Source organism: Bradysia coprophila, unplaced genomic scaffold (assembly GCF_014529535.1).
Source record: "Bradysia coprophila strain Holo2 unplaced genomic scaffold, BU_Bcop_v1 contig_138, whole genome shotgun sequence".
Taxonomy (NCBI): domain Eukaryota; kingdom Metazoa; phylum Arthropoda; class Insecta; order Diptera; family Sciaridae; genus Bradysia; species Bradysia coprophila.
In genome coordinates, this window is record NW_023503409.1 from 4,315,651 (window position 1) to 4,343,308 (window position 27,658).

At 34.6% G+C, this 27,658-nt stretch overlaps 2 protein-coding genes across 2 annotated transcripts; both read left to right on the plus strand.

Annotated features, from left to right (window-relative positions):
* Positions 1-440: 440 nt before the first annotated feature.
* On the plus strand, positions 441-27,658 carry LOC119073486. The gene is made up of 6 exons (XM_037178991.1): positions 441-965; positions 21,115-21,217; positions 24,374-24,472; positions 25,357-25,691; positions 25,750-26,742; positions 26,889-27,658. Exons 2-6 carry the CDS (start codon positions 21,146-21,148, stop codon positions 27,250-27,252), a joined length of 1,863 nt encoding a protein of 620 aa, XP_037034886.1. The 5' UTR covers positions 441-965; positions 21,115-21,145; the 3' UTR covers positions 27,253-27,658.
* LOC119073196 lies at positions 12,073-17,561 on the plus strand. The gene is made up of 2 exons (XM_037178504.1): positions 12,073-13,131; positions 13,476-17,561. The coding sequence occupies exons 1-2, from the start codon at positions 12,073-12,075 to the stop codon at positions 17,559-17,561; spliced, it is 5,145 nt and encodes a 1,714-aa protein (XP_037034399.1).

Consider the following 27,658-nt stretch of genomic DNA (forward strand, 5'->3'; position numbering starts at 1 on the left):
TATCAAAGTATTGTTAATCTGTTGATTTCAAATCTTGTACTTCAATTTTTTAACATGCATTTTATTATATAAAGGACCATATTACGCAGAGCTTGTCATGATTTTTGTCGTCGTTATCGATAACAGATGAATATGTGTCCTGTAATATAGTTTTTCAAGCTTAATTTTGTTTTGTTTTGCAATATAAGTTGCCATGATGAAATATCCGTTATTCCCATTACTATAAAAGGTACAGAAATTTAACCGTATTACGCATGATAAGTACACTCCATCCAATACTCAATATTAAATACTTCATTCTGCTGAGGTAAAATACTCACTCTACCACGTACTTAACGTTTTACTCTCTATCTTCTCTCTGCTTATTTATATTTTGTTTTTTTAAATCCAAAGATTCGTTATAGTTGTTGAAAATAGTTTCAATTTAGTTTCCATACAAGTCTCGTCGGTGTAAGTACGGTCTTTCGAATGTTCGGCTGAAATATTCACACGACAGTCAGAAGTTATACGGAAAAAAGCAGATGTATCAAAGTCAATTAAATTAGATTGGTTTATTATTTTTGAGGATGTAATTAAATCAATTGCTTCGTCTTTCGCTGTATACGGTTTAAATTTTGACTGAAGTGCTTGTCTATATTGAACCAATTTTTATGAAATATTTTGTGACTGGAAAAGTGGCAATAAATGTTGTGTTAAGTGTAATTGTTTTTGGATAAAAAAAAATAATAAAAAAAAAATAATAAATTGAAACATTGTGAGCAGCCAGCATATTACAAAATTTTAAAAAAGAACCCGAAATTGTTAATAAATTATTTTGGATTATAAGCACCTTATAATACTCTATCGGATAACAACCTCTATGTACGCATAATATGCATTATCACCATGATATAACCGAAAAAGGATTAAAAAGGAATTTTTATCGATAGCCATAAAGACGTTGGAAAATTTTATTTTATGTTAAGGTAGGTCATTTCGACTGTGTATACTTCATGTTGTGTTTAAGAATTAATTTATATTCTTCGAATGGAATAAATTAAAATTTTATTGAAAATGATTTTTACGTTGGTGGATGATATAGAAAACGATTTTGTTATACGATTTTTGTTGCTGTGTCTATAATAAACGTTTCATTTTCAAACCTTTTATTCAGCCGAGATACCTTAATGAGTATTTAATGTGTAGCCTTATGTTATACACAATTGGATCACAGCGTAGCTGGAAATCTTGAGATATTTTTCATTTTAATATTAAGAACATTTTGACTAGAGCATACGTATGCATTGGGTGTATTATTGTACTTACATAATGTGCTTGGGTATACGTTGAGTAACAAAAAAAGAAAAGAAAATTGCAAATGCACAAAAGACTCAACATTGTATGATATATACAGTTAATTTATAAACAATTGCACAATTGAAAAATATGTAAATAGCGATGCGAATGTAAAGAATTCGCGTGGTTTGGGATTGAGTTACACTTTTTTGTTTATGATGATTTACTCGCCTTTGCTGCAGATCTGTTGTTGTTGTTGCTGCTGCTGCTGCAAGAAAACATTTATCTGTGATCAAGTCTGTGATGAAATGCTTATATGGGAACTGCTTTCAGATGTACAATATTTCGCTATTTGTGTGCAGATAACGATGGGTACGAATTTTATTGCTGTTGTATTTTGGCACATGCATTATAGTTTAAGAGCGAGCCAGCTTTCCACAATATTTTTTTTTTATGTCTTTAATCAGATTAATAATCGAAGATAATTGCAACGTATCAATAACATGATCTAAGAAAAAAACAAAATAAAAGAGCAGTTACCACCCATCGAGTAGTGAAACCCATTCACATATTTGCGCAGCACTTCTTTAGCATGTATAAGCTCCTAAACAACTTGGCATTTAAAATAATGTGACAAATATTTTAAACGGATTGTAACAACAATTTATCCGACAAGACAGACTATTTCGCATTCCATTTTTTACGATTGTAAAACAAATTTAAATCGAAAAAATTTCAAAGTACTTCTACCGCAACAAGAACCATTTATATAACCACATCATGCATGCAAACAGCAATATCGCGGGTCTCTCTGCAAATGATCTATTGGTATTTTAATTGTAACCGTGCTGACTCAACACATATTTTACAATAATTGAAATGGGTAACATCGATAAATTCCTTGAACATTCATTAATTACATCTGACAATAATCGATTTCCTTCAATTTTTTTCTGTTGTTGTTGTTGTGTTTTAAAAGTAGGTTCTCGATTCGTAGATTGCATTCCTATCGGTTCTTTTCCGAGCATACATAAGTGACAAATAAATATTGTTGATAAATTATTAGACTAAATTGATACACATCTGATATGGTTGCGAACAGTTTCATTAATCTGGTTAACAGTTTCATTACAAATGATCTTTCGTTGATGCAGAGAGAGACCTACGAAAAATGTGTATAAAATCTATGCAACGACCAAACTAATAATCATGCTGATTTACGCAAATACCATCACATCGACGTTCTGAACGTGGGAATAAAATACTTTATCGAAACAGTTATGTAAAATGCTTATACCCATTATCATAATAAATTTCTTCGACGAAGCATTCTCGATTATTGCAGACCATTTACCAGAAACAGTTGAGAAACTACCACTGAAATCAAATTATGTAATCGAGATAAAGATCTACTTAACCTGACAAATTTAAAAAGAAAAGAAAATTTATTCTGGTTCTTAACCTGTTTTCCCCTAAATTTTGAAGTTATATGTTGCAATGCAGTTGCAGTCAGTATTTTTCAATTCGTTATACGAGGGTAGTTTTTGATCACAATCTCATCATTTCCGTTGGAATATTTCATTGTTATTATCCTCTGGTTGTTTCTTTAAAAAATTGAACAGATACAGGTACAACATGCATAAATACAAATTATAATTTCACATGCCTAACATGGCTATGGATAAAACTGCAATCTCAGATTAGATTATCTTCGCCTCGATCTCTCATAAATAATTGCCTCAGATCAGTCGCTAGTTTTTGAGTAATTTTATTTAATTAAAACTAATTTTTCGACCTTCCCCACAAGCAAGACAACTAAAAACTGAAACTCATCAATGTATTAAGGAAGCCGAACCTGCGCTTCCATCACTAATGAATGTTGAATGTGATAAATTAAACAATAAAAAAAGCCAATTTGCATTCATCCATCATTAAAGCTAATTAAAATTGAAATTAAATTTCTCCGGATGGCTGGATTTGATTATTTCTCTTTTGCACAGTGTTTATGTTATGCATCACTGGATTTGTATTTTTGTCGTCCGAGATGTGATTATTATTTTCTTTATTTAATCATCATTCGGTATTTATTTATACTCACAACGAAGATGTTACCTTAACATTCTAGAGCACATTGTAGGTATATACAGCATATGACATTTTTATGATTAATCTCATTACTCTATAATATTAAGTACACGAAATTGTCGTAAATATCGTGTAGTCGTTCGTCATGGTTCAAATAATTATTGTAACTACCGTACCTCACATTATTTTCGCGGATGTTATTCTATCGTGAATGTTTTACATTCTCAATAATATTTGCTCAGTCTGTTATTAAAAAGCAATTTTGAAATTTTATTGAATAGACAATTTCAAATCAGTTTAACGACGAAAATTATTTTCCTAACAAGATTCTAATCCGAAGTGAATGGAGAGGAAAGTCGACATAACTATCAGAAATTGTGATACGAACGTGTCCCACTAACTTAAAACTTTGCGAACTTATCGAGCACAGAAGGTAAAAAGTAATTCTTCCGTAACTACCGTTTGGTCTTTCGACAACACATTAAATTGGAGGGTTTTTTCTTCTTTAAATGAAATGTTTCTTATTACTCGTTGCTGTATTCGAACGCTTTTTTTTCAAATGTAACTGAATAACATTTACAACACAATGTGTATACTGTACGCAAATAAAAACAAATAAATGTTTTTTAAATTCGTTGCTGAAGAGGCGATACGGTCTATGAATACGGCGGTTATTTTATGGTGAATTCTATTCAACGTGACCTGTTGAGTTTAAAGTGCGTAAATTTAAAAAACAAAGCCAATTTAATGCGCATAGTTTAGCAAATAATGTTTTTAATAGAATTCTGTTAAGTTTTCAAAGCCATTTTAAAGTCATTTATCTTTATGAAGGAAAATAGACGGAACGTGGAAATTAACCGACTCTAGAAATTGCAATTTCTTCAAGGCTTTAACTTACATCGATCAACTAAAAGCGATTGAAAAATATGAAAAATGCTCTTGAAAGTATCGGGAGTCCGTTAAACATTTATTTAAAAAATGAAAGCAAAATGAAAAGAAAATTAATTTTTATTGAACATAAAACTTAAGTGCATCCGATCGTGCATATTTTGTTCAGAACATTGACGGTGAAAGCACCATCATAAAATATTAATGAAATTGTCTCAAAACCGAATATGACAGAGTCTTTATTTTAATTAATTGCTCAACAATTTGCATAATAAAAGAGTATTCTTGATTAAAGTCTGCATTTTTGATTGCTTTAATGAAATTATATAATTAAATTATATGAATGGATAACTGTGTGCTGTTGAAGCACGTCTTTAATGGAGTTGAACAATAATTATGTCCTGACTCATTCATATCCATTGTTTTAGATTTTTACTAAAATGATCAGTCAATTCAACAATGATCGTTTCAGTGCAATTCCGATTTCCATTATATTTCTTCATCACATCGATGTGTTTCGATTGTTGCTGTTGACCTTTGGTATTGTATGCTCATGTTGTGCATGAACTTTTTATAAATGGAAAAGAAAACAGTTGAAGAAAAGTCAGCAACAAAAATTAACGGCGTAATCGAATTTTGCGATCGCAACTAATCGATTTTTTTCTTCAACTAATTGTCGGTATACAATTATTGAATTGTTACAGAAATGTTCGATACAAGGTAAGACATTATTATGTACTGTACCTACTTCAAAGTCGAGTTTATTTGTCTGTTTAGAAATAATGGAAACAGTCAAGGTTGTACCCCAGTAAATACGTATACTTTGTGACATATTAATTTTTGATCGAATTGTGTACACAGAATAAATTATTTCTATTTTAAGTGGAAACAGCTGAAAGCGTTCAAATTTTAATTACATTTGAACAATGCGTCTGATTGTTGGGTTTTGGGAGGCTTTAATTTCTGAAAATTTGGGAAACAACAATTAAGTTTTGTGGACATTTTTGCCAATTTATGCAACTAGAAGAAATTCTTCTTTCTGACTAATCAGAAATATTAGTTCGCTTTAAAGTGGGAATTCCGTTGACACTTGTGATAATTTTTATTTTCGCAAAGCTTCGCAAGTAAATACTTTACGTAATTGTTTGGATATTGTTATTTTGCCACCTCGCCTTCGGCTCTGGCTACAAACCTCTCTCTCTCGGCAAAAGAAAAATCTCCAGACAAGGACGTAATGTGCTATTACATTGGACTATCTCCAAAATGTGTTTTTGAGCGATAAGCTTCAGTTACTGTTTTTTCGACAAGTGTTGAGTTTGTTTATCGGAGCCGAAGACGAAGTTACTCAAAAATACAAGAGGGGAATTGCAAGTTCCAAATTAATGGATTACATAGCAGCATCCAATGTATTCTGTTTTACTTCCTGCCACATGCGAAAGTGAAATTTCATATAACATTTCACTCCTGGAAAATGAGTTATTACTTCATTACAAATATATGACACTTTTTATTGACTAGACAATAGTTCACTAGAAGCTCAAATGTATCTACATCTACATTGAACGATTGATATGCTTGAGTCGATTTACTACAAAGTAAGGTTTGCAATCGTCACTGACCATGTTATTATAGATTATGTTAACGAGCGAATAACTTTGATATCATAAAAACATTATCGTACGTTGATCTCCAATCTTCATTTGGCCTTTACCGTAGAAACATCTTTTTCAGAATAAATTTCTTTACAAAAAAAAACTATTTTGATAAATTATTCTCAACCAACCAGTTTCTTTTATAATTCCTTCCATTGTCTTCTACGAAATTTTTTAGTTCTCTCATCCAGTTCAAAAGTGAACTCTAATTTGCATGGAGTGTCAATTTATTCTTTTTTTTGTTTCAGCAAAATGTTTTCAGTTGACATCAGATTTCAAGTGTTAGGCTCACATTTCGTCGACTGAATTATTATTTTTGTGCGCTACGAATTACGTAGAATTATACGACTGGATAGTTGGTACGATAAATGAGTAGGTATAAGGAGCGTTTTGCCAATCAAATTTAAATCTAAATTTCAAATCCCATAGACATAGGCGAATGGATATGGATAGTTAGTGCGATAAATGAGTAGGTAAACGTTTAGCAGTTCTAATTTAAATCTTAATTCGAAACCCGTCAGACCAATCTGTTGCGGTGTTTTTTTAGTTTATCTACGAATAACGAATTTCCAAACTGAAATTCATTTATTTTCTTCCCACGACAACAATTAGTAATCTTGCACTTGTGTTATCTGTGATTGATAGGAGAAACGCTACACCACTTGACTGATGGGAATTATTACATATATGCAATTACAAACAGAGTACGGAAGGTTTATTTCTTTCGCTCTATTGTTTTTTTAGAAGATATGTGTAACACATCTGACAAAGCAAAAAAATGTAATTTTACTTGAATAACTTTGGTTTAGAGGAGAGATGTGGTTTTAATGATAAATGTGTTATTTTAGCATCGCGGAGTCAATAAAAAATATTTACATAATTTGAAGATATATCAAAATCTCTTGTTGAAAAAATATTCTTTCCATTAAGTGTAGGTCTCATCATCGTTAAAGCATTATTATATGGGCTCTTAAGAAATTTTTTCGATTTTTTTTTACCATTCTGCCTTTCAAAAAAACTATTAAAAGCGAGCAAACATATCTCTACATAATAACATAATACCAAACATGCGCTCTTCACAATATAAAGTTGAAGAAAAAAAAGATTAAACGAAAAACCAATTCAAAATTACACACACTTTACACGGCTCATTTGAAAATTATTTAAGAAAACAAGTTTACTTTTTGTTGGAAAAAGAATAACAAAATTCGTTTTTTTTTGTGTGTTTTGACTAATATTTCTGTGCAGTAAAACTATACACTTTGTGTGAAATCATAAAAGTTCTTTTTTGTGTGTGTTTATGTGTTAACAGAACCTAGCTTATAAGCTACAGCTAGTTCAAATACCTCTCAAAGATTTATTAATTTAATAAAATTAGAATAAACTGTTTCATAACGGTTTCCCTTACTTTATTCCAAATAAAGATGCGCTAATATCAGTCGTAAATAAGATAGACTTAACGAAGACATGAAAGCCTACACGACTTGTTTTAGGTTTTTCTTTCTCGATTACTAACGAACAGTAGCTGCTTAGAAGTGTCGAGAGAAGTTGCGATGCATTCAACAGCGTTACTTTTATGACGAATTTTGATGCTTGAAAAATACATCGAGTATACAAATTGTAAAATTTTAATTTTTACATCGTGTCGGTCAAAGACATCATTCTAGCCAATAAAAGAATGTTTGGTTAATTTTTTGAGCGTAGGTTAACATGAAAAATCTTGATTCGTGTTTTTCTTGGATTTGGTCACTTGATTTGAACATGTAGACATGTTTCCGTAAGAAAGTATTTGTTGTACATCTGTCAAAACTTATTAACTTCAATTTTATTGTCGTCAAGAGCCAACCCTTAATCCTTTTATTCAGACTAGCACTGTTTCCCGGCCTTCGGCCGGGTCGTACTGTTCCCAGGGTTATTTATCAAAATAAAGTTTCCTTACTTGGTTATCAACCCTACATGTGGTATTTAAAAATTATCATTACAATTCTGGCTTCGCGTTCCGAAATTTAATTCTACGCTTATCGTGTTTCGATTTTTAACTCTACACTTCTAGCTTTCCGGGATTCAACTCAAAGTTCTTGCATTCAGAGATTCAACTCTACGCTTCCAGTTTTCCAAACTTCGAATTTTAATTCTACATTTTTAATGTAATCATAATCTCAATCCTTAATTTCGTTTCCCTTTCAAAATCATAATTTTCATTAATTATCTCTCTCTTACTTTCTTTTTTGCTCTTTTTAATCACACAAACGAAAATTATCAACAATCGTTTCTTTAAGTAAATTCTAGATTAAACAAAGTTTCATCGATTAAAATGTACAAGGACGCCATGTTTGATTTTGCACTTAGCTATAGCATTTGCCATAAAATAAAAAAAAAAATTTTCCCTCACATCGGCTTTCCTTTTCACCTCTTATATCTGACAGTTATCCGCACTTCATCCTCTAGTTTCCCGGCCTTCGGCCGGGTCGTACTGCACTGTTTTCTCGCTTGGGATATGCACTGTTTCAACCGTATTTATTTTGATATAACTGAACTGGTATTTAAAATAGTACTAATACTTTAGGTAGTGTTAACATTCCGATTCCTGTAATTACCAGTAATCGTTCTGTTATTCGTAATTTTACTGATACCAAAATCATGTCTACATGAAATTGTTCAAAAAATTGTACACTTTTTCTGAAAACTGATTTAGTTTACTTTTTCGTTTTTAAGTTATTTTTTCTTATGTAATAATTTGCAGAGATTGTTGGTTTTTGTGCATAAGATGTTGCTTCAATAAAAGTTTTAAACAAAGATTTTTTAAGACGGGACGTGTATCTTTGAAGGTATCTTTGACATGATTTAAATCCTTTAATCGGGCGCTACAAATAAGCGCCATAATTTCATTTAAATATTCATAGCTAAATGTGTCAAAGCTTAACCAAACACAACGTTCAATTCAAGACAATCATCGTAAGTTATTGTTTGATTTTTTACTTCGACTAATCCTCGGGTCAAGAAATTTCTCACGAAAAGACGACTTCCTTGTTTTATTCAGTTACTTTGAATTGAATTTTAATGTTTGATAGAGTTTTAGTAATTTATCCCTGTATGAAGCACACTTTGGAGAAAAGAAATTTATGTCCTGAAAACTTTTTGAAAAACGCACTCTGAGGTCCTGCCAGCTAATTTATTTGAGCTAAATTTTGACAATCCGAATGAGGTCCAGATACTGTTTTCGAAAAATGCCATTGAAAAGCATTTTTCAAAATCGTCCTCGGCGGCGTAAAAAGGTGTGCCGTCGGAGACCGTTTTTAAAAAACGGCTACGGAGGGCTGACCGGTTAAATTCTCTGATTTTGGAAAACGGTCTCGGAGGGCTGATCGGTGATACATCGGAGTTCAATTTAAAAAAACGGCCTTGGAAGGCTGAGCGGCTGATCTGTCGGACGTCTATTTTGCAAAACACCCTCGTAGGGCTGTCCGGCTGGTCTGTCGGATGTCGATTTTAAAAAACGGCCTCGGAAGGCTGACCGGCTGATCCGTCGGACGTCTATTTTGCAAAACGGCATCGTAGGACTCTCCGGTTGGTCCGTCGGAGGTCGATTTTAAAAAACGGCCTCGGAAGGCTGACCGGCTGATCCGTCGGACGTCTATTTTGAAAAACGACCTCGTAGGGCTGACCGGCTGATCCGTCGGAGGTCGATTTTGAAAAACGACCTCGGAGGGCTAACCGGCCGACCCCTCAGAGGTCGATTTCAAAAAATGGCCTCGCAGGATTGACCGGCCGACTTCTCGGAGGCTGGGTGCCCCCAGGTGCTCCGAGGTGCTCCGTGGTGCTCCGAGGTGCTCCGAGGTGCTCCGTGGTGCTCCGAGGTGCTCCGAGGTGCGCCAAGGGGCGTCGTGGTGCGCCGATGTTCAGATTTATATGTATAGAAAAACAACAATATTTTTGAAGACATCCGTCCAAAATGATAATCTTGGTATGCAGATGTTATTTCTTATAAGTGGCTTTTCACCATTAGCCACACAGTCTGTAACCATCGTCCAGTATTTGATTTAAAAAAATTCACTCGGTTTGAAAATCATTTCGCTATTTCGCATTGTCGTTGCATTCGATAACAGATGCTGATAGCGCGAAAGATTTCATTTAGATTTAGATTTCATTTAAAAAAATGTGTTCTAAAGTTAGAGCAAATGTAATGCTTAGTTTCCTCTTACCAAAAAAGTACTCCGTGTGAGAGACAAAATTTTTTCTTTGTTTATTTGACAGCTCGCTCTCTCACAGTTATCTCACGGAGTACTTTTTGTTGAGTGGAGTGGACACTTAAGGGATGCCCTTGTTCGTTACTACCACGTTATATGGTTTCGTTTTTAACAATACTTAACAAAAATTAATCTTTTTGTGCAGTTGCAAGAACAATTTATTCATCTTATTCATCTGCGTGTTTCAGCGTTCTACTTTATTGTTAAAATTTATTTATTTTATTCGCAAACTGAAGTTGAAAATACGTGAAGGATCATGCAAATTACATTTACATAAATGAATTTATTCAACTTTATGTTTGTTTAATCGAATTATTTTCACATTATCTATTCACTCGAATGTTAAGTTTCAAATGTGTGTATTTTAAGAGATAATAATTAATCTTTACGAAACTCCACTAGCGAAAAAGTGAAATCCGACATATTTTCTCATTTGGGCGTTCTTCTGGTTGGTAATGTTCCCACATAAATTTATATTCTCTGACTTTCTTACAGTGCATAAAAATTATGCATAAAAATCTAGATTTTCTTTTGTTAAATTTTATGTGAGGACAATTGCAAATTATTTGTCAATGAAGCGGAATTAATGAAAAATTATTTAAATTTTATCTTGGTCCGTCTATGAAGATTCGATAGTAACTTGAAAATTATCATAGTAGAGTTTTTTATGAAGTCCGAAATCGGAAAACAAAATTTTAAGAAATTCTATTTTACGTTTTACTTAAAGAAAAAATAGAGAGCGAGACAATTTTTCACATCACACAGATCAGTACCATTTTACGTTTTGGTTTTGGTAAATAAAAATTTGTCAGAAAGTTTCACAAATCTGTGAAACCGAACGTGGACATTTTAGTAGTGATTTATCGCTGTACTCAAACCTTCGCCTTATTCAAATACCAAATTCTGTTAAAATTTGATTTACGATCTAACAACACGAAATCGGTTTTAAATTTTATTTACTGACTTTTCGAATGAAGTTTCAAACGGTTTTGTTGTCTGAAGTGCCTCGAAATGAGCTGTTTAAAATCTTCATCTTGATGTCTAAAATTTAAAAAAAAATTACAAAATTTTCGACGTTTAACCAATTATTACCAAACAAAACATCACCATTTTTACTCCACACATAAGCAACATTAAAAATAGCCCAACAAAAACTAGGTATATCAATGGTGGTATATACGCAAAATTAAACTTGTTGGACTTCTTCGTGATTGCTTCAGGCGAATTTTATGTATAATTTTATCATCATGAGATAATGTGGAATGCAAGTTCAAAATTGCTTTTGCTGTTTCATCAATATAAATTGTTTGTATATGTGGGTAGAATCACATAATGTTTCTTATGGACAACGTTAAACATTTCTATATATTTACTCTTACGCAGACAACTCTCTCATCCATTGAAGATGTTTTGATTTGCGTGTAATTATTTGTTATGTTTTTGTCTTGATTGTGTTATTTTTAATGAACTTTTGACTTAGTTTTCCGATTAAATCAACAACGTCTGCGAATATCAATCAATTGAGACGGTATAGACACTTCGCGCAATTACAGTTTGTTTGCTTTATAAGAAAAAAGAAACGAATTTGTTTTTTGCGGTTATTTCATCTAAAGGCTTTCCCAGACAATAAGCATATCGATTGTTAGAAATTTGGATTAATCAAAGAAGCTTTACGTTATTCAAACAATTTACGATCGAAGGAGCTTTTCATTCCGAATAATTTTATGAATTTGATAATTCTGTAATTTTCACCAGAGATTGTAACATTCGAATTTACTCCAATAAACTATTGTTCTTTTATAAGAAAATCATTTGTTCGATCATTTCCTGCCATTAAAATTTTCGACATGGCGACCGAGACAGGACTATAGGTCGAAGATAATATTGGAAAATTCAAAATCAGAAAATTGCAAGACGACGAGAAAATGGAAAACCTCAAGAAACAAAGGAAAACGTTAAGAGCTCTGTTCACAAGAGCTACTACGGAATTGTTGAAGGAAGTTAATCAGGAGATAACGAAGAAGACGTTGAATATGTATATGGATGCAATCGAGAAGAAATCCGAACAATTAGCCGAAGTCGACAAAGACATTTGTGAACTCATGATGGCCGACGAAGATATTTCAGAGGAAGATATTGACAAAGAATTTGAAGGCCGAATCGTGTACGAGAATAAATTGTTTGAATGCCGACGAACCGTTGAAGAAATCTTCTCGAAGATAACCGAAAATTCAGAGATCGATACACACAGTAGCAGTGGGCGGAGTCAAGTAGGAGTCAAGACTTCGAAAAAGTACAAGCTTCCAAAGATCGAATTGAAAAAGTTCAGCGGAGACATCAAGGAATGGTTGTCGTTCTGGGCACAATTCGAAAAAATTCATAATGACGAAGACATCGCTGAAGAAGATAAATTTCACTATCTACAACAGTCTACAGAAGAAAAGTCCAAAGCTCGTGAAGTAGTCGACAGTTTTCCAATGACAGCAGCTAACTACCAGAAAATGGTCTCGCATTTAAAGAGTCGATTTGGAAACAAGGATATGCTGGTCGAGGTGTACGTGCGCGAATTGCTGAAATTAGTGCTTTCGAATGCTCTTAATCCGACGAGAATTACGGTCATTTCGTCATTGTATGATAAATTGGAGACACAATTAAGAGCGCTGGAGTCACTGGATGTAACGAGAGACAAATTCACTGCAATTTTGTACCCACTAGTAGAATCCTGTCTACCCGAAGAATTGTTACGTACATGGCAACGAAATCGAATTGTACCAATTGCGCTACCAGTTACTAATCAGACTATTGGAGGTGGTGAGGTGGTTGATAGACTCACGCATTTAATGTTGTTTCTCAAAGTGGAGGTGGAGAACGAAGAGAGAATTTCGTTGGCTCGTTCAGGTTTCTCAGAACAATCGAAACGAAACCAAAAAGAAGAGAAGGCTGCGATCGCCACTGCTGCAGATTTGTTCGTCGGTGCTACAAACGTAAGTTGTGTATTTTGTGGAAAAGGACATTTCGGCAATCGATGTTTCCTGGCAAAGAAAATGTCTGTTAGTGAACGACAAAGAATAGTAAACGAACGGAAAGGTTGTCGCACCTGCTTGAACAACGATCATCAAACGAGAGAATGTCCGATGAAGTTAAAATTAAAATGCCATAACTGTGGAGGTGCTCATTTCAAATTCATATGCAATGAGACCAGTGACAAAAAAGTAAGCCACGTTGACAAGGCCGTTGACAAACCGGAAAACAATTCAGAGAATTCTACCGAAAAAAATATTCTATCAATCAAACAGGAAAACTGTGCAGCGAATTCCACTGATAAAAGAATTCATCAGAGGAAAAATCCACGAACTTAATGGTCAGAGAGGCGTACAAAAACGAAGTTGTGGTCCTTTCTACGTTTTTGATTCATATCGTTAATGGAAACAAAACTATCACTATACGTTGTGCCATTGATTCTGGATCACAAAGGACATATCTACTGAAGCGTCACATCAATCATCTTAATTATGAGAAAACTGGCGAAGAAACTCTTTACCACGAACTATTTGGAGGATCAATTGTCAGTACAACTCATAATCGTTACACAATCAATGCAAAGAGTTTGGATGGAAGTTACAAGTTATCGTTTGATGTGCTAGATCAAGAACGAATTTGTCATAACGTTCCGAAGATACCTTCGGGTCCTTGGATACAAGAACTCGAGAAGAAGAAAATCCTTTTGACTGATCTTGGAAATAAATCATCTGAGATTGATTTGTTAATTGGTAGTAATTTGGCTGGAAAATTGATGTCTGGTTTCCACAAGTTTGACGAAAACAGCGAATTCGGCAAGAATATGGTTGCGATCAATTACAGTTTGGGTTGGACGATAATGGGTGAAATTCCTAGTTGCAATGTCACGATGAATTCAAGTCTGCTGGTCAAAGATTTGTTTGTCAACGAATTGGACGTATCAGATCTATGGCGATTGGATGTAATCGGAATAACGGACGCCGCTGGTTCGAAGGAAAAGGAGCGTAACCTTAAATCAATAGAAGAACAATTTAAAAAGTCGTTAACGGTGAATGACGAAGGACGACAAGAAATCAAATTACCATTCGTTAAAGGTTGCCCAACTCTCGGAGAAAACAAAAATTTGGCTGAAAAACAATTGTCATCACTCACAAAGAAGTTAACCCCAGATATGCGTACGGTGTACCAAAAAGTTTTCGATGATTGGGAAGCAAGAGGAATTATCGAAAAGGTGCCATCGGAACAACGAAATCATCCTGGTCATTATCTCCCACACAAAGCAGTTTACAAGCCCAGCAGCTTAACTACACCAGTGCGTCCAGTATTCGATGCTTCTGCAAAGGACGTCAATTCGATTTCGTTGAATAAATGTTTGGAAACTGGTCCGAATTTATTAGAGGTAATTTCCACAATAATATTAAGATTTCGAATGCGCAGATTTGGTGTATTGGCCGACATTGAGAAAGCATTCCTTCAAATAAGTATCGATCCGACGGATCGTGATTATCTACGTTTCCTATGGTGGGATACTGATGGAAATGTTATAGTGTATCGCCACAAAAGATTGGTATTTGGATTGACTTGCAGTTCATTTATTTTGGCGATGGTAATTAACAACATTTTGGATCACGCTCCAGACGAACTCAAATCAACTGCGATACAACTAAAGGCGTCTAATTATGTAGACAACTGCATAACGAGTTTGGATGATGAAAATGCAGTTCAAAAGTTCAAAACCGAATCAGTTCAATTAATAGAAATTGGAAAATTCAACTTACGCAATTGGGTATCGAATTCGTCATCATCTAACGATACATTAAACAAAGTAATTTCAACACTCGGGTTGACATGGAACCTGGATGAAGATACATTGTCGTGCGATATCAACAAAGGCATCAAGGAAGGCGTTTCAATTACCAAACGCATGATACTATCCGCAACACACCAAATATTCGATCCCATTGGTATGACACTGCCGCTGATCATTTGTCCGAAAATCTACATACAACAGTGTTGGGAACTGAAGGTTGGTTGGGATGAAGAATTACCGTTGGACATTTCGAAGAAATTTCGTAAATGGATTAGTCAATTGGCTGAAATCAAGCAAATCAAAATTCCGAGATGGATCGGATGTACGTCAGGAAACCTGAAGAATTGTACGTTTCACGTATTCAGCGATGCAAGCAAGGTAATTTATGCAGCAGCCGTGTTTATGAGAATTGAAACAGATGAAGGTGTTCTTGTCAACTTGGTACAAGCTAAAGCTCGGGTGTCTCCACTGAACACAAAAAAGAAATCTGAATCGAATGATAAAGCGACCACAACAATCGACCAAAAATCCAAAACTGAAAGTGAGGAAGAAGAATCGTTTTCAATTCCACGGTTGGAACTACTTGGTTGTCTAATTGGCGTTCGATTGGTCAATTCTGTGAAACACAATTTGGGCATGGAAGATACAAGATGTGTTCATTGGACCGATGCGACAGATGCATTGTACTGGATAAAAAATGAAGATTGCTGGGGACCGTTTGTAGCGAATCGAGTAAAAGAAATTCGTGAATCTACAGAAAATAACGACTGGAAACATGTACCCGGAAAACAAAATCCTGCAGATATATTGACTCGAGGAGTCAGCGCAAAACGGCTTGTAGAGTCACGTTGGTGGGAAGGACCACTCTGGTTGAACAAGCCTGAGAACGAATGGCCATCAACAGTTGCCGTACCGGATCAAGCAATATTACAAAGAGAACGCAAGAAGAAGACAACTTGTAATTTTTCATTGGCGTTGACAACAGCTGATTCGACATGGTTGACGACATGTAAATTCAAGAACGATTACCAGAAAATTCTTAAAGTTACGGCGTGTATTCTTCGATTTCGTCGGAATATATTGGCACCCAAAGAAGATCGAATCAATGGACCGTACACCGCAAACGAATTGAACATCGCTGAGAAACGAATCATTGCTATGATACAGAAAGAAACGTTCACGGCAAACGAAAGTGAATTGAAGGACATGGAGGTGTATGCTGATGAAGATAATGTTCTGAGAATCAAGACGAAGTTAACGTTACGCGAGGATGATAATTTCTTCATTGCCCCTGCTGTAATCCCAGGCAAACATCCGATCGTACGAGCATTAATCGAATATTACCACCGAAAATATTCTCATGCTGGAACACAAACAACTATGTCAATTTTGCGAGAAAGATTCTGGGTCATCAGATGTCGAGTGGCAGTCAGAAAAGTCATAAACGATTGTACGATATGCAAACGGTACAGAGGTAAAACGTTCGAAACGAAGCCGACATATTTACCGTTGGAACGAGTACGAGATGCAGCAGTTTATGAAGCGACTGGGGTTGATCTAGCCGGACCGTTGAATCTTCGTGGTACCGGAAAAGCTTGGATTGTAATTTACACATGCGCGGTATATCGGGCTGTGCATTTGGAGCTTGTTTCGTCAATGTCCACGGATTCATTTATTCAATCGTTTCGTCGTTTCATTGCAAGAAGAGGCCGTCCCAGTAGTATGTGGTGTGATAGAGGAACAAACCTTGTTGGCGCCAAGAACCAGTTAATGAAATTGGACTGGGATAAAATCAGCAAAGCCGCTGCCGAACTCAAAATCGAATGGAGCTTAAATCCTCCTAAAGCTCCATGGTGGGGAGGATGGTGGGAGAGACTGATTGGCGTGGTTAAAAGCATACTCAAACGATGTCTCGGAAATGCTTACTTACATTATGAGGAAATGTTAACCATTTTATGCGACATTGAAAGCATCGTTAATGAAAGACCTCTCACTTATCTATCCGAAGATTCGAACGAGTTACGACATCTGTCACCATCATCATTTCTGAAGGACATTCGACAAAGCGGTGTACCCGATTTGGATGGAGTCGATTCACAGTACATTAATCGGAAAAACAACGTTCGTCAGAAGTTAATGAACGATCTACGGAAGCGATTTCGACTGGAATATCTTGGTCAGTTACTGCAACAAAACTCAACAAATGATTGCCATCCGATACAAGAAGGAGAAATCGTGTTAGTTGCTGATCATGACAAAAAGAACGTCAACTGGCCACTGGGTAAAATTGTCGCTCTTCACCCAGGTAAAGACAGTGAAGTGAGGGTTGTAACTGTGAAAACTAAAACAGGAACATTAGTGCGACCAGTAAAGGGATTGGTTCCGTTAGAAATTCGTTCAAGTGAATTCAGTGGATCATTGGTAACTGGCGAGAAACGAAACTTTTTGGCAAACAACTTATCAACACCAAATTCTCAGTCAACCGATTCAATTTCACGATTGCAATCCGACTCGGCATCGGAAGCGACAATTCGTACCACTCGAAGTGGGCGCCAAGTGAAGTTACCATCACGGTACGGACAGTAACGTGGTTTTTTCTGCTCGGTAAAAGCCACTGGTGGGAGTGTTAGAAATTTGGATTAATCAAAGAAGCTTTACGTTATTCAAACAATTTACGATCGAAGGAGCTTTTCATTCCGAATAATTTTATGAATTTGATAATTCTGTAATTTTCACCAGAGATTGTAACATTCGAATTTACTCCAATAAACTATTGTTCTTTTATAAGAAAATCATTTGTTCGATCATTTCCTGCCATTAAAATTTTCGACATCGATAGTATAATTGTCGGTGATGCAAAATCTTTTGCTTCATTTGTTAACGTCCACTTTTGGTTATTGTAGAAGGTCACATTAGTCAGAGCTACACTGAATACACAGATCTCGTGAGATCATAGAAAGAATTCTAAAACTTGCAAGGTTTGTAGATTTGTTTTTTCTGAGAGATATATGGAACGAAAACATTAAAATGCTAGAAAGCAATCAGTGTCCAGAGGGAAGAATTTATAGAAAACAGGACATATTTTGAGGAATTTTTATTCTGAAAAATTCCGAATAGTTCGAAGAAAAAAAAAATCGAAAAAGGAATTCAGAATTTTTTGGGAACTTCTTCCGAGTTTTTCAGAATTAATAGTATATTACTTCCGAGGTTCCAAGTTGTGTATTTGATAAGTGGGGTGTTACAGCTGTATTCCCCACTTGTCAAATACACAACTTGGAACCTCGTAAGTACAATGCTTTACGTGATTAGGCAATGTAAATAAAAATGAAACATGCCGTGACACGTAAAATTCTATAAAATAAACCCTGGTATAACACTGCCCACTGCGTACATTGGAACCTGTATTATTACAGCCCTTGTCAACAGTTGTAAGGTATTATCTTCATGCACGTAGTCCTTAGTTGACTTTACATTACAACTACTTTGCAGCACGTTTTTGTAATTGATGTTTGTTAAACGTGTCACTAAATTATTAAACTTTTAACTTGAATAAAAACAAAGCTACTGCCGTAAATGGACGTAAAATTTGCATCTTAAGAAAACCGATAGGTAAGGTTAATTTTCTGAGAATCTTTGATGCTTGTGACGGATATTTTTTTCTGTCGCATCGTTGTAAACAAAGATGATTATAGCCGTTTATTATGCTAAACGGTATGTAAACTGCTTGCATATAATGATTACGATTTAAATAAATCGCACGTGATGCTTTTATTAAATCAATTTCAAATAAAACTAGAAAGAGCTAAACGTTCATTGTCTATAGGTAATAATGAGAGTCTTGCACATACATAAATTTAAAAGAAAAACTTGATAGTTTGTATTAAATGAGACGCAGATAAGTTAGATTCATATTATTAGCTTGGCGGCAAGTAAACATATTAAATATATTTCTTTGTGGATTGTGTTCCATTAACAATATAGTTCTTAAGCCTTGGCCGACATCTGATACTCGATACTCGATGCTATTTTATCAATTACTTTAACCTTCTAGAGGTTAAACGTTGGAATATTGACGAAAATGAATAGCATCCGAATACTTTGAAAAAATTTATTACGATGACTGTAACTAATACGTTAATTAAGGGGATTAAAGGGAGTAATTCTAAACAAAATATAGGAATATTAAATGCACGACTCACTCATTCACTGCAATACATGCTCAATTGTTACGATTGATTGATGAGCATCAGGAAATGCGGATTGCATTATTTTTTTCGACAGGCATCACATCAAACAAATATTTTAATGCACCCTGCAACATCCCTTCACATTATTTGAAGGCATTATATTGTTACGATCGATTTTATTACTGGAAAACTTACATTGCACTCGTCAATTCAATCCGCAATTCCCCTTCTATTCCACACATTAGACCTGAATCGAAATTTCAACAAGAGGAGACTATTATTTCTAATAAATACAAAAATTAAGGTTCAAATAAATGTGTAAACCGTATTGTTCGGACGCAATCAACTGTTGAGTTTTTTTCTTTCTATTATGCAGTGGTTAAAAATGAAATCATTGAGAATTATATGGAATTGTTACTCGAACAATGCCATCAAATTAATAGGATAATCGATCAGTTTTTATACAATTGGGCGGAAAAAATATTAAAAGAGAAAAATATTTTAATAATTTTTTTGTGGATGTTGGATACAAATCGGTTGTGCGATTAAAAGGAGCTTATTGTATTGACGAGACTTAATTTAATAATGAACAAGACAAATAAGATTATCTTCGATGATAATCTGATGGTTTGAATGATGTGTGTGATTCGCTATTTAGCTAATGTGGCTTGAAAAGCAAACTTGTGATCTAGAACGCAAAATTACGGACGGCATATGTTATGGACAGCAACGGCAAAAATAAACGATAGGTCTGACCAACGTTGTCTTTTAGAAAAACGCGTGTTAAAACAAAAGAAGTAGCAGATTTCGCATCTATGAATCTATGAGTGCGACTGAGCCGAAATACATGGAAAATCTTCGAACGAAGTATATCATCATCATTCTAGGTTTTATTGCCTACTAAAAATAGCCGACATTTACAGTTTCGTTCAGTTATCACATACAATAGTCTCGTCAATTCAAAATCAAAAATTCAAAATTTCCAAAGAGTCGAAAATTTCCACTAAAGTTCCATAAAATTTCAATCAGGCTTTGTCGTTCAATATAACATTATTTCTCAACCTGTCTTCCACTTCCTTATCAACTAATATCACAGTGTTTCCGGGTCAGGCCAATTCCTCTTTATATAAAGCGTGACTGAACCAAAATACAGGGAAAATTGTCGAATTGAGAGTGCAGTGTATGAAGCCTGACCGAGCCAAAATTGAAGGAAAATGGTCGGACCGACGGGGATATTGTCGAACCGAGTGTATGAAGCGTGACTGACGCAAAATAAGTGGAAAACTGCTAATAGGTTGAATATTCTTACTGTAGATAAGCTTTTCGCCTGTAATAGCTCGTGTAAGAGCTCAAAAATACATCAGCATTGTACTTCCCTTCACTGTAAATCATGTTTTTGGTCATCAATTTTAATTCTTGCCTGAAATTGAACCTAAGATTTTTTCTTCACTTTGTAGATCCGTCTATAGATTTCTATTTAAAGTTTTCACAGTCATCGTTTCCTATATAATTGTTTTCTATATCTTTTTGGACCATCCGTATCCGCTGAAAAGATGCTTCTTTGATATAGCTCAGCTCACTTTTTTTGCGGAATACAATTAATGCTCGAACGAATATCTTACACAAATCAAGACATGAATCAAAGTCTCGGAATTGAGTTGACACTGTGTAATTGTTATACTTCAGTAAGGAAATACACAATTTAAAGAAAAAAATTATGAATTTGAACGAATTAAATCAGAGATTATGTGCATATTACATACCATAATTTTAAAAACAATACATTGTAGACAATAAACACCAACATTGCGTGTGAAAATTGAATGTGTAGCAAAAAGAATAAGAGAATCGTTTTTTGTGTAGTAAAAATACAATTTTTTATATAACTCTTTGACATGATACAACAAAGTGTATATCCAATGTGTATGGCATTTTCTTTTCGTTTATTTCAGATATTTAAATTAATGACCGCGATGAAACGGCATGGAATCAGCACTTCTACGCCAAATTCAGTCTATGCGAAGAGGATTTTTATCTAAGAGATCACTATCAATGGTGAGCAATTTTTTTTTTTAATTATTAATTAAATTAAAGGAAGTGTATCGGCCGCGGCCGACTGTTTTCAGCATATTGTTTTTTGCTTAATTTGATTAAAAAGATCTGATTTTCAAACATATTTAAAAATCAACTCAAATACGATCCAAAGCCTGAAGACATTTACCACAGCGTATCTCATAAGACATGCGTCAATTATACACAGCGCTTAGAGTTGTTATTTTTTCCTTATAATTAAACATTTTTGTTTGTTTTACGGTCTTTTTTACTTTGATACCAATTTAGTTGGTTTGAGATATCAATCGTGATCACGTTATGGTCCAATTTTTTTTGTTGTTGTCTTAAACGGACATAACATTCTTATTTAAATATTGCGTTTCAATTAAATTTTAACCTTAAGACATTTTGATTGATTGATTGACAATGTACGATTTTGGTACAATTACATTTTTTTTTTATTTCTTCTACTTCAAATCTTTTAATAGACACGCTATGCATAGTAGCTACTTCAAGCTGTACGTACATAGCAATTTATGCTGTATACTTTCAGACACAGTATTTAATTGTTTAACCATGATGGTCAATTATTTTTTAATTTAAATGCGTTGTAAATTGTACATAGGGTACAGATACGGGCTCGGACATTGTTACAATATCGAGGTTGGGTATATAATTAAATTGGTTTTAAGCATACATTTCCTGTACAGTATATCCTATACAATGCACATTGTTTCTTCTTCAACGCAAAATTTTGATTTAAAAAAAAAGATCTGTCTTTTAGTCGAGACAGACATTTGAAAACCTCGTTTCTTTGGACACCGCTACCTTGTATGTAATTTAATTTCCTTTTAGAGAGTAGTAAAGAGAAGTGAAAAGTGGGACTAGTATTTACGAGTCATTTAAGTCTTACGTATTCGACGCAAATTTTCTTCTCAAAGGTTTACTTTATCAGGTTTGATGAAAAAGACTCGCGACTGAGTAAATATCTTTGTAATATTTACACAGACCCTTTAAGAGATAAGATAAGATCTTTTCAGAAATAACCGAACCGAATTCTATGTATGCAAAGCACCAAGCATGGTAATAGAAAATTGTTTTTATGTCAAATATAGTAAAATTTACACTGACGGCCATGACCTTGCAACAGTGTAAAAATGCAAAATTACATATTACGCTGTCGTAATTTATTACTCTAGTTGACATGAGAGGACATCCATAAAAGGCGTCCGGAATTCAGTGTTGCCAGACAGAGTTGTAACTCAAGAAAGGCGAATCTTTGGAAGATAAATTTTAGATCTATCCCCCTTCTTTAACTGGTGTATTTCGGTCATACATTTGACACCTCAGAAATTGACATTTATGGAGATATTAAAGATTTCAGACGTGTATGGCAACACTGAATTGCGAACGTCTTTTATGGCTGCTTCCTAATCAATACTCTATTAACTATGCCAGGTCATTTAATCTCTATGATATCTATGATATCCTTGTTCACTTCGCTTGTAGGTATTGCATCTTTCGTGTCTACATAAAATTTCTATTTGTTGTAGACGGGCGTCGTCGTTTCGTTGCTGGTTAATTGATTATTCCACACTCAGTTCAAGTTCAAGTAATTAACAATAAAAAATGAAAAATCATCCACATCATTGGGTATCACATATCGCTTTAACTTTGATCGTCAACATAGAAATTTTGAAAAAAGAAGAAGAAGAAGAAGAGAAAAAACCTTAATTTAATTGCTTTTATCCATTCAAGGTAATGGTGTTTAATGAACTCAACAGATTCATCATTAATTTAGTTGAAAGAGTGAATATTAGAAAAAGAAAAAAAGGTTTCATTGCTTCACAATAAATATCTCAAAAATCACACACACACATCATAATAATTCATCTGTGGAAGCTATTGTAATGAAAGAAAAAAATGTTGTAAACACGAAATATTGTTTTTTTTGTGCTTAGTATGACCATAAATCATAATTAATCATTTTCATTTTCTTTAAATAAAATGGAAAAAATGCCAGCAGATAATTTAGATAATGATGGAGATATGTATACGACCGACACACAAGCGATTGCTTTAACACATAATATTTTGCCATCGCAGAGATCGATTGAGATATGTTTTGTTGAGCTGTGAATCAATCAGAAATTATATGTTATTACACAAAATTCGGTTCAAATTATTTTCAATTTGCTGTCTGTGATTGGGTCAACGACTTTTACACTTCCATATTACAAACAATTGGTTTTTTGCTTGTGGGCTTTTTTGTTGTTCGAATTTAATTTTGTGAACTCTAATGACTAACAAACATATATTTTGTCGGAGACCTGATTGAAATATCATTGTAATTACAGTTTTTATTCGGTAACAGCTAGGGTAACAGCGATATCTCCTCTTGTTCTTATTTGGGACTTTATTACAACGATAATTGCAATAGGTCTAAAGACCATTCATCTTGATATCGTCTCTCAATAAAATAAAATTAGAAAACATTCTGTTTAAGATGAGTGGATGTGTCGTTGAAATGGCAACATTTAGGCGTCAAGTATTAGCTTTCAATAAAAATTAGTTTTGTTTGCAACTTATTTATACCAAAACTTTTTTAACTGCTACAAACAAATCTAATTTTTATTGAATTCATTTTTGTGGTGGTAACCACTGTGTCTATTGTCGTCTCTTATTTTTCCAAAAACGCAGAAATGTGGACTCTATAGTAATGGATAGTAATTTCATTTAGGCGGAAAAATATTCGTTTTTTTGATGATTTTGATGACTAAACCAAAATATGTTTTTTGAAAAAAGTTAAACCATTAAAGCCCGAAAAAATGTGCTAGTGAGTTATTACTCAAAGACCAATTTTTCCTTCAAAAAAGATTTTGGTTCAAAACACTGAATATTTTCCCGCCTAAATGTAGGCTAAAAATTTGCAAAGGGTACATTGCTCTTAATGTAATAGGGAATGTGAAAGCGAAAATGACTCACCTATCAAACTATAACCTTTTTTCAATAGAGTGTATACGGTGGCCTCTGCATTATAAGCATCTTTATGTGAAACAATAGCCGACTGACTATAGATTCCACATAAGATTTCTGTTCCACATAAATGAAAGTCAAATAAATTCTTTTTCATTCAGCGAATCATTTATTATTTTACAGACAATATTATCACCACCATCATCAGCAGCACCAACAACAACAGCAACAACAACAACCGAGAAACCGAGAATGGCACAACTTGAAACATTAGAAGCCAAGGTAATGTGTTCATCGATATACAAATTGCACTCATTCTTTTCATCGACATTATATTGTGTACACAATTCTCTCATGAACTTAAACTTTACCGCGGATAGTCACAAAATTGAAATTTATTTCATTTATATATCACTGTTGGAAATAGTTGAGAGCCTTTTGTGCATGCAATGCAATATACTATATCACAGCGAGTCGATTCAATCTATTTTACATTAAAATTCCATTTTATTCGACACATATGAACATAGGATTTAATTTATGCATTTTCTGGAATTTTTACAATAACACCTTGGTTCACATAATTTATTCAAGAATTATTGCTCGACTGCATTTTCAGAACCAGTTCTTGTGCATATAATACACATCGGTGTTCTCGTTCATAATGTTAATATCAATGGTCGTTTTCCGCTAGATGATGCAAAGCAAAGATTTCGCTGGGAAAACATATTTTGTATTTGGGAAAATCGGTTATTCAGTTCATGCCATGCAGAATATTCAAAAAAATGTGCGGTAAATTGCATAAATTCGGATGACATAAAAAGAAACATTTAATTGTGCTCATAAAGGGACACACGTTTCACAATCTGACTTCCGATTCATTCAGATACTGTTGATTTGCACACAAATCAATTGCAATGCATAAAAACCACTTATAAAGAGCCAAATAAAACCGGTTGATGAAATGTATCCAGCATCCATTTATGTAGAATAACAACTTTTTGCTCAAATGAATGTTGAAGTTGAATTTATAAACAGACTTTCAACCGTGCATTGTTATTCTGACTGACCCATAATTGCTTAATTTATGTTATTTCCTTTTAGCTTCTGATGGTCATTCAATATTTTTACAATACACATTCGTCAATTGTAATTTTCAATTTTAGATGGCAAACATTGAAGTGTCGCTAAGTTCAAATACACCTCGACGACGTAAGGGCACATCGTTAGGTAGTGCATCCGCACGGGCCTCACCTCGACCAACCGAAAATCATCCATCCAAAGAACTGAGATCGGCGTTACAAGATCGAGAAGCTGTGATACAGAGTTTACGCGTACAATTGGGATTGGGCAAGTTGCCACGGCAGATGGGTACACCTTTAGAGGAAGGTGAAAGACCAGCGGCCGAACAACGATTGAATAGACTCCGAATTGACGCTGAAAATAAACGAGTTGCGATAAGGAATTTGAAAGGAGCGCTTGACAAATTAGACATAACCGAGTAAGAATTGGATTGCTAGGAACAACAATTGGATTAATACTAATTGCATTAATTTTAGCAACATTGATGTTCGTATACGGCAAGCTGAGCTGGAATATGCACTTGGCAGAGAAGAACTGCAACTGCTGTCGTTGGTGGAAGAAGCCAGAGCTCTACAGGCACGATTGGACAAATCGAAACCAGAAGCCAACACACTATTTAGTACCATTCAATCGGGAGTTAACTTGTCTCTACAAGCAGTTCAGGCCACAGTTGGTCGTTGGGCAGCTTGTTCGAAATCTGATAGTCCAGGCCTATGGATCGAATGGGCATTGGATGGAGAAGGTCTATTTCGAGGCGATAGAATACTCGAAGTAAACGGAAAAGTTATCAACTGTAAAACCAGAGAAGAATTGCAGAAGTTGACTGGCATATCAGGCAAGTGTCAGCTGGTTGTCGTAAGAAAACGTACAGTGCCGTTTCAGCAGCAACAATTGTTACAGTCCCAAGAAGACAATCAGCGTCTTCAACATCGTATTTCATACCTAGAAGACCAAGTAAAAGAGTTACAGCTGCATAAAAGCGAACCACAATCACCAGTATTGAATCGTGAGAACAGCGCTCACATTACCAGCATAAGCATAACATCACCTCCAACCACTCCACCCGAAAAACCACAAATTTTCCAACGAGGAAATTTCGTAACAACAATCATTGGTGGAAAACCAGTGGATAGTCCTCCATCTAATCCAAAAAGTCATGTGACCAAAACCATCATTAAGGAAAATCATCGAAACGGTTCATCTAGAAATGATGGTGAAAATAACGATCATATTTCGCATAGCAGAGTAATGTCTGCGTCGAAGATTTCGATAAACAGTGATATTACCCATGCAAAACGAGAGCGTGAAAGACAACGGGAGAAAGAGTTAAGACGGGATGAGAGAGAACGGCAATACTTAACCAATAACCACATCAATGGTAAAAGCAATCATCGATATAGCGAAGGCAGCAACCATTACCATGGGTATTCGTATGCACGTAGTGTTGAACACTTGAACTATGTTAATGGGTAAGAAAATGAGATATTTTTTTGATAATCGTCCGGTTGGTCGTCTATAACATTGAGTTCATGATTGGTTCTTCTATATCATTCTTGACTGATTTCTTATTTAACCAAATTCTTCAAAACCGGAAATAAAATTTCAATTTTTTTAGGTTTTCAAGTCGCAAAAAGGATATCCAAGAGCAAGCAAACAGCAAACAGCGACCTGCACCAAACGATTTGCGTAGTGTGAAGAGTCTGGACTTCGAAAGTGATACCGGTGAGCGAAAACGTGAAGTGGACTACACTTCAGAGCCGGTAGCTCATCGAGTACGACCGACTCCGCCGAAAAAACCGTTACGTTTGTCATTGCAACGGGCGCAGAGTTTACAGACCGTCGAGGCTTCCATACTGGAAAGTGACAAAAAGAGAGCAATAAAACGAACGCACAAAAGTAGATTGCCACCCGATTTGCAGTACATTGAAAATAATATTCCGATGCAGACCGCTTCGTTGGGTCGTAATAAAAATGCATAGAATGCAACAGTTAAAATTTGTAAAAATAGAGAAAGAAATTTTAGTTTAAATGTTTAACTGAATTATGAATTAACTGCGACGTTGATTAATTGTGATTTTCGAGGAGTAGCTAAGCGTCCGTTAAGTAAAATTAGGAACTTTAAATTTATAAAAGATTTTCACTAAATTCCTTTTAATGAAATGCTCTGTTTATAAATCTGTAGATACCTTATCGATGAAAGACTGTGGATATTATCGGTTTTTTAGTTAGTAATTAGACGCGAATATGTGACGACTTTGAGTTACACATTACTAGGAAATCTTGTAGATTATACGGAAAATTGATAGGCAATAATGTAGAGATGAATGCAATGTTAGACGAGGATCGTATAATTATTGAGAATAAAATTTACTTTTCTTCAAAACA

What these genes read in the sequence shown, in the direction of transcription:
- LOC119073196 (XM_037178504.1), top strand. Translation starts at nt 12,073, where the DNA reads ATGGAAAACCTCAAGAAACAAAGGAAAACGTTAAGAGCTCTGTTCACA. An exon ending in TGTTCGTCGGTGCTACAAAC is followed by an intron (nt 13,132 to 13,475) that starts GTAAGTTGTGTA and finishes CACTGATAAAAG; the next exon opens with AATTCATCAGAGGAAAAATC.
- LOC119073486 (XM_037178991.1), top strand. Translation starts at nt 21,146, where the DNA reads ATGGAATCAGCACTTCTACGCCAAATTCAGTCTATGCGAAGAGGATTT. An exon ending in CTAAGAGATCACTATCAATG is followed by an intron (nt 21,218 to 24,373) that starts GTGAGCAATTTT and finishes ATTATTTTACAG; the next exon opens with ACAATATTATCACCACCATC. An exon ending in GACAAATTAGACATAACCGA is followed by an intron (nt 25,692 to 25,749) that starts GTAAGAATTGGA and finishes CATTAATTTTAG; the next exon opens with CAACATTGATGTTCGTATAC.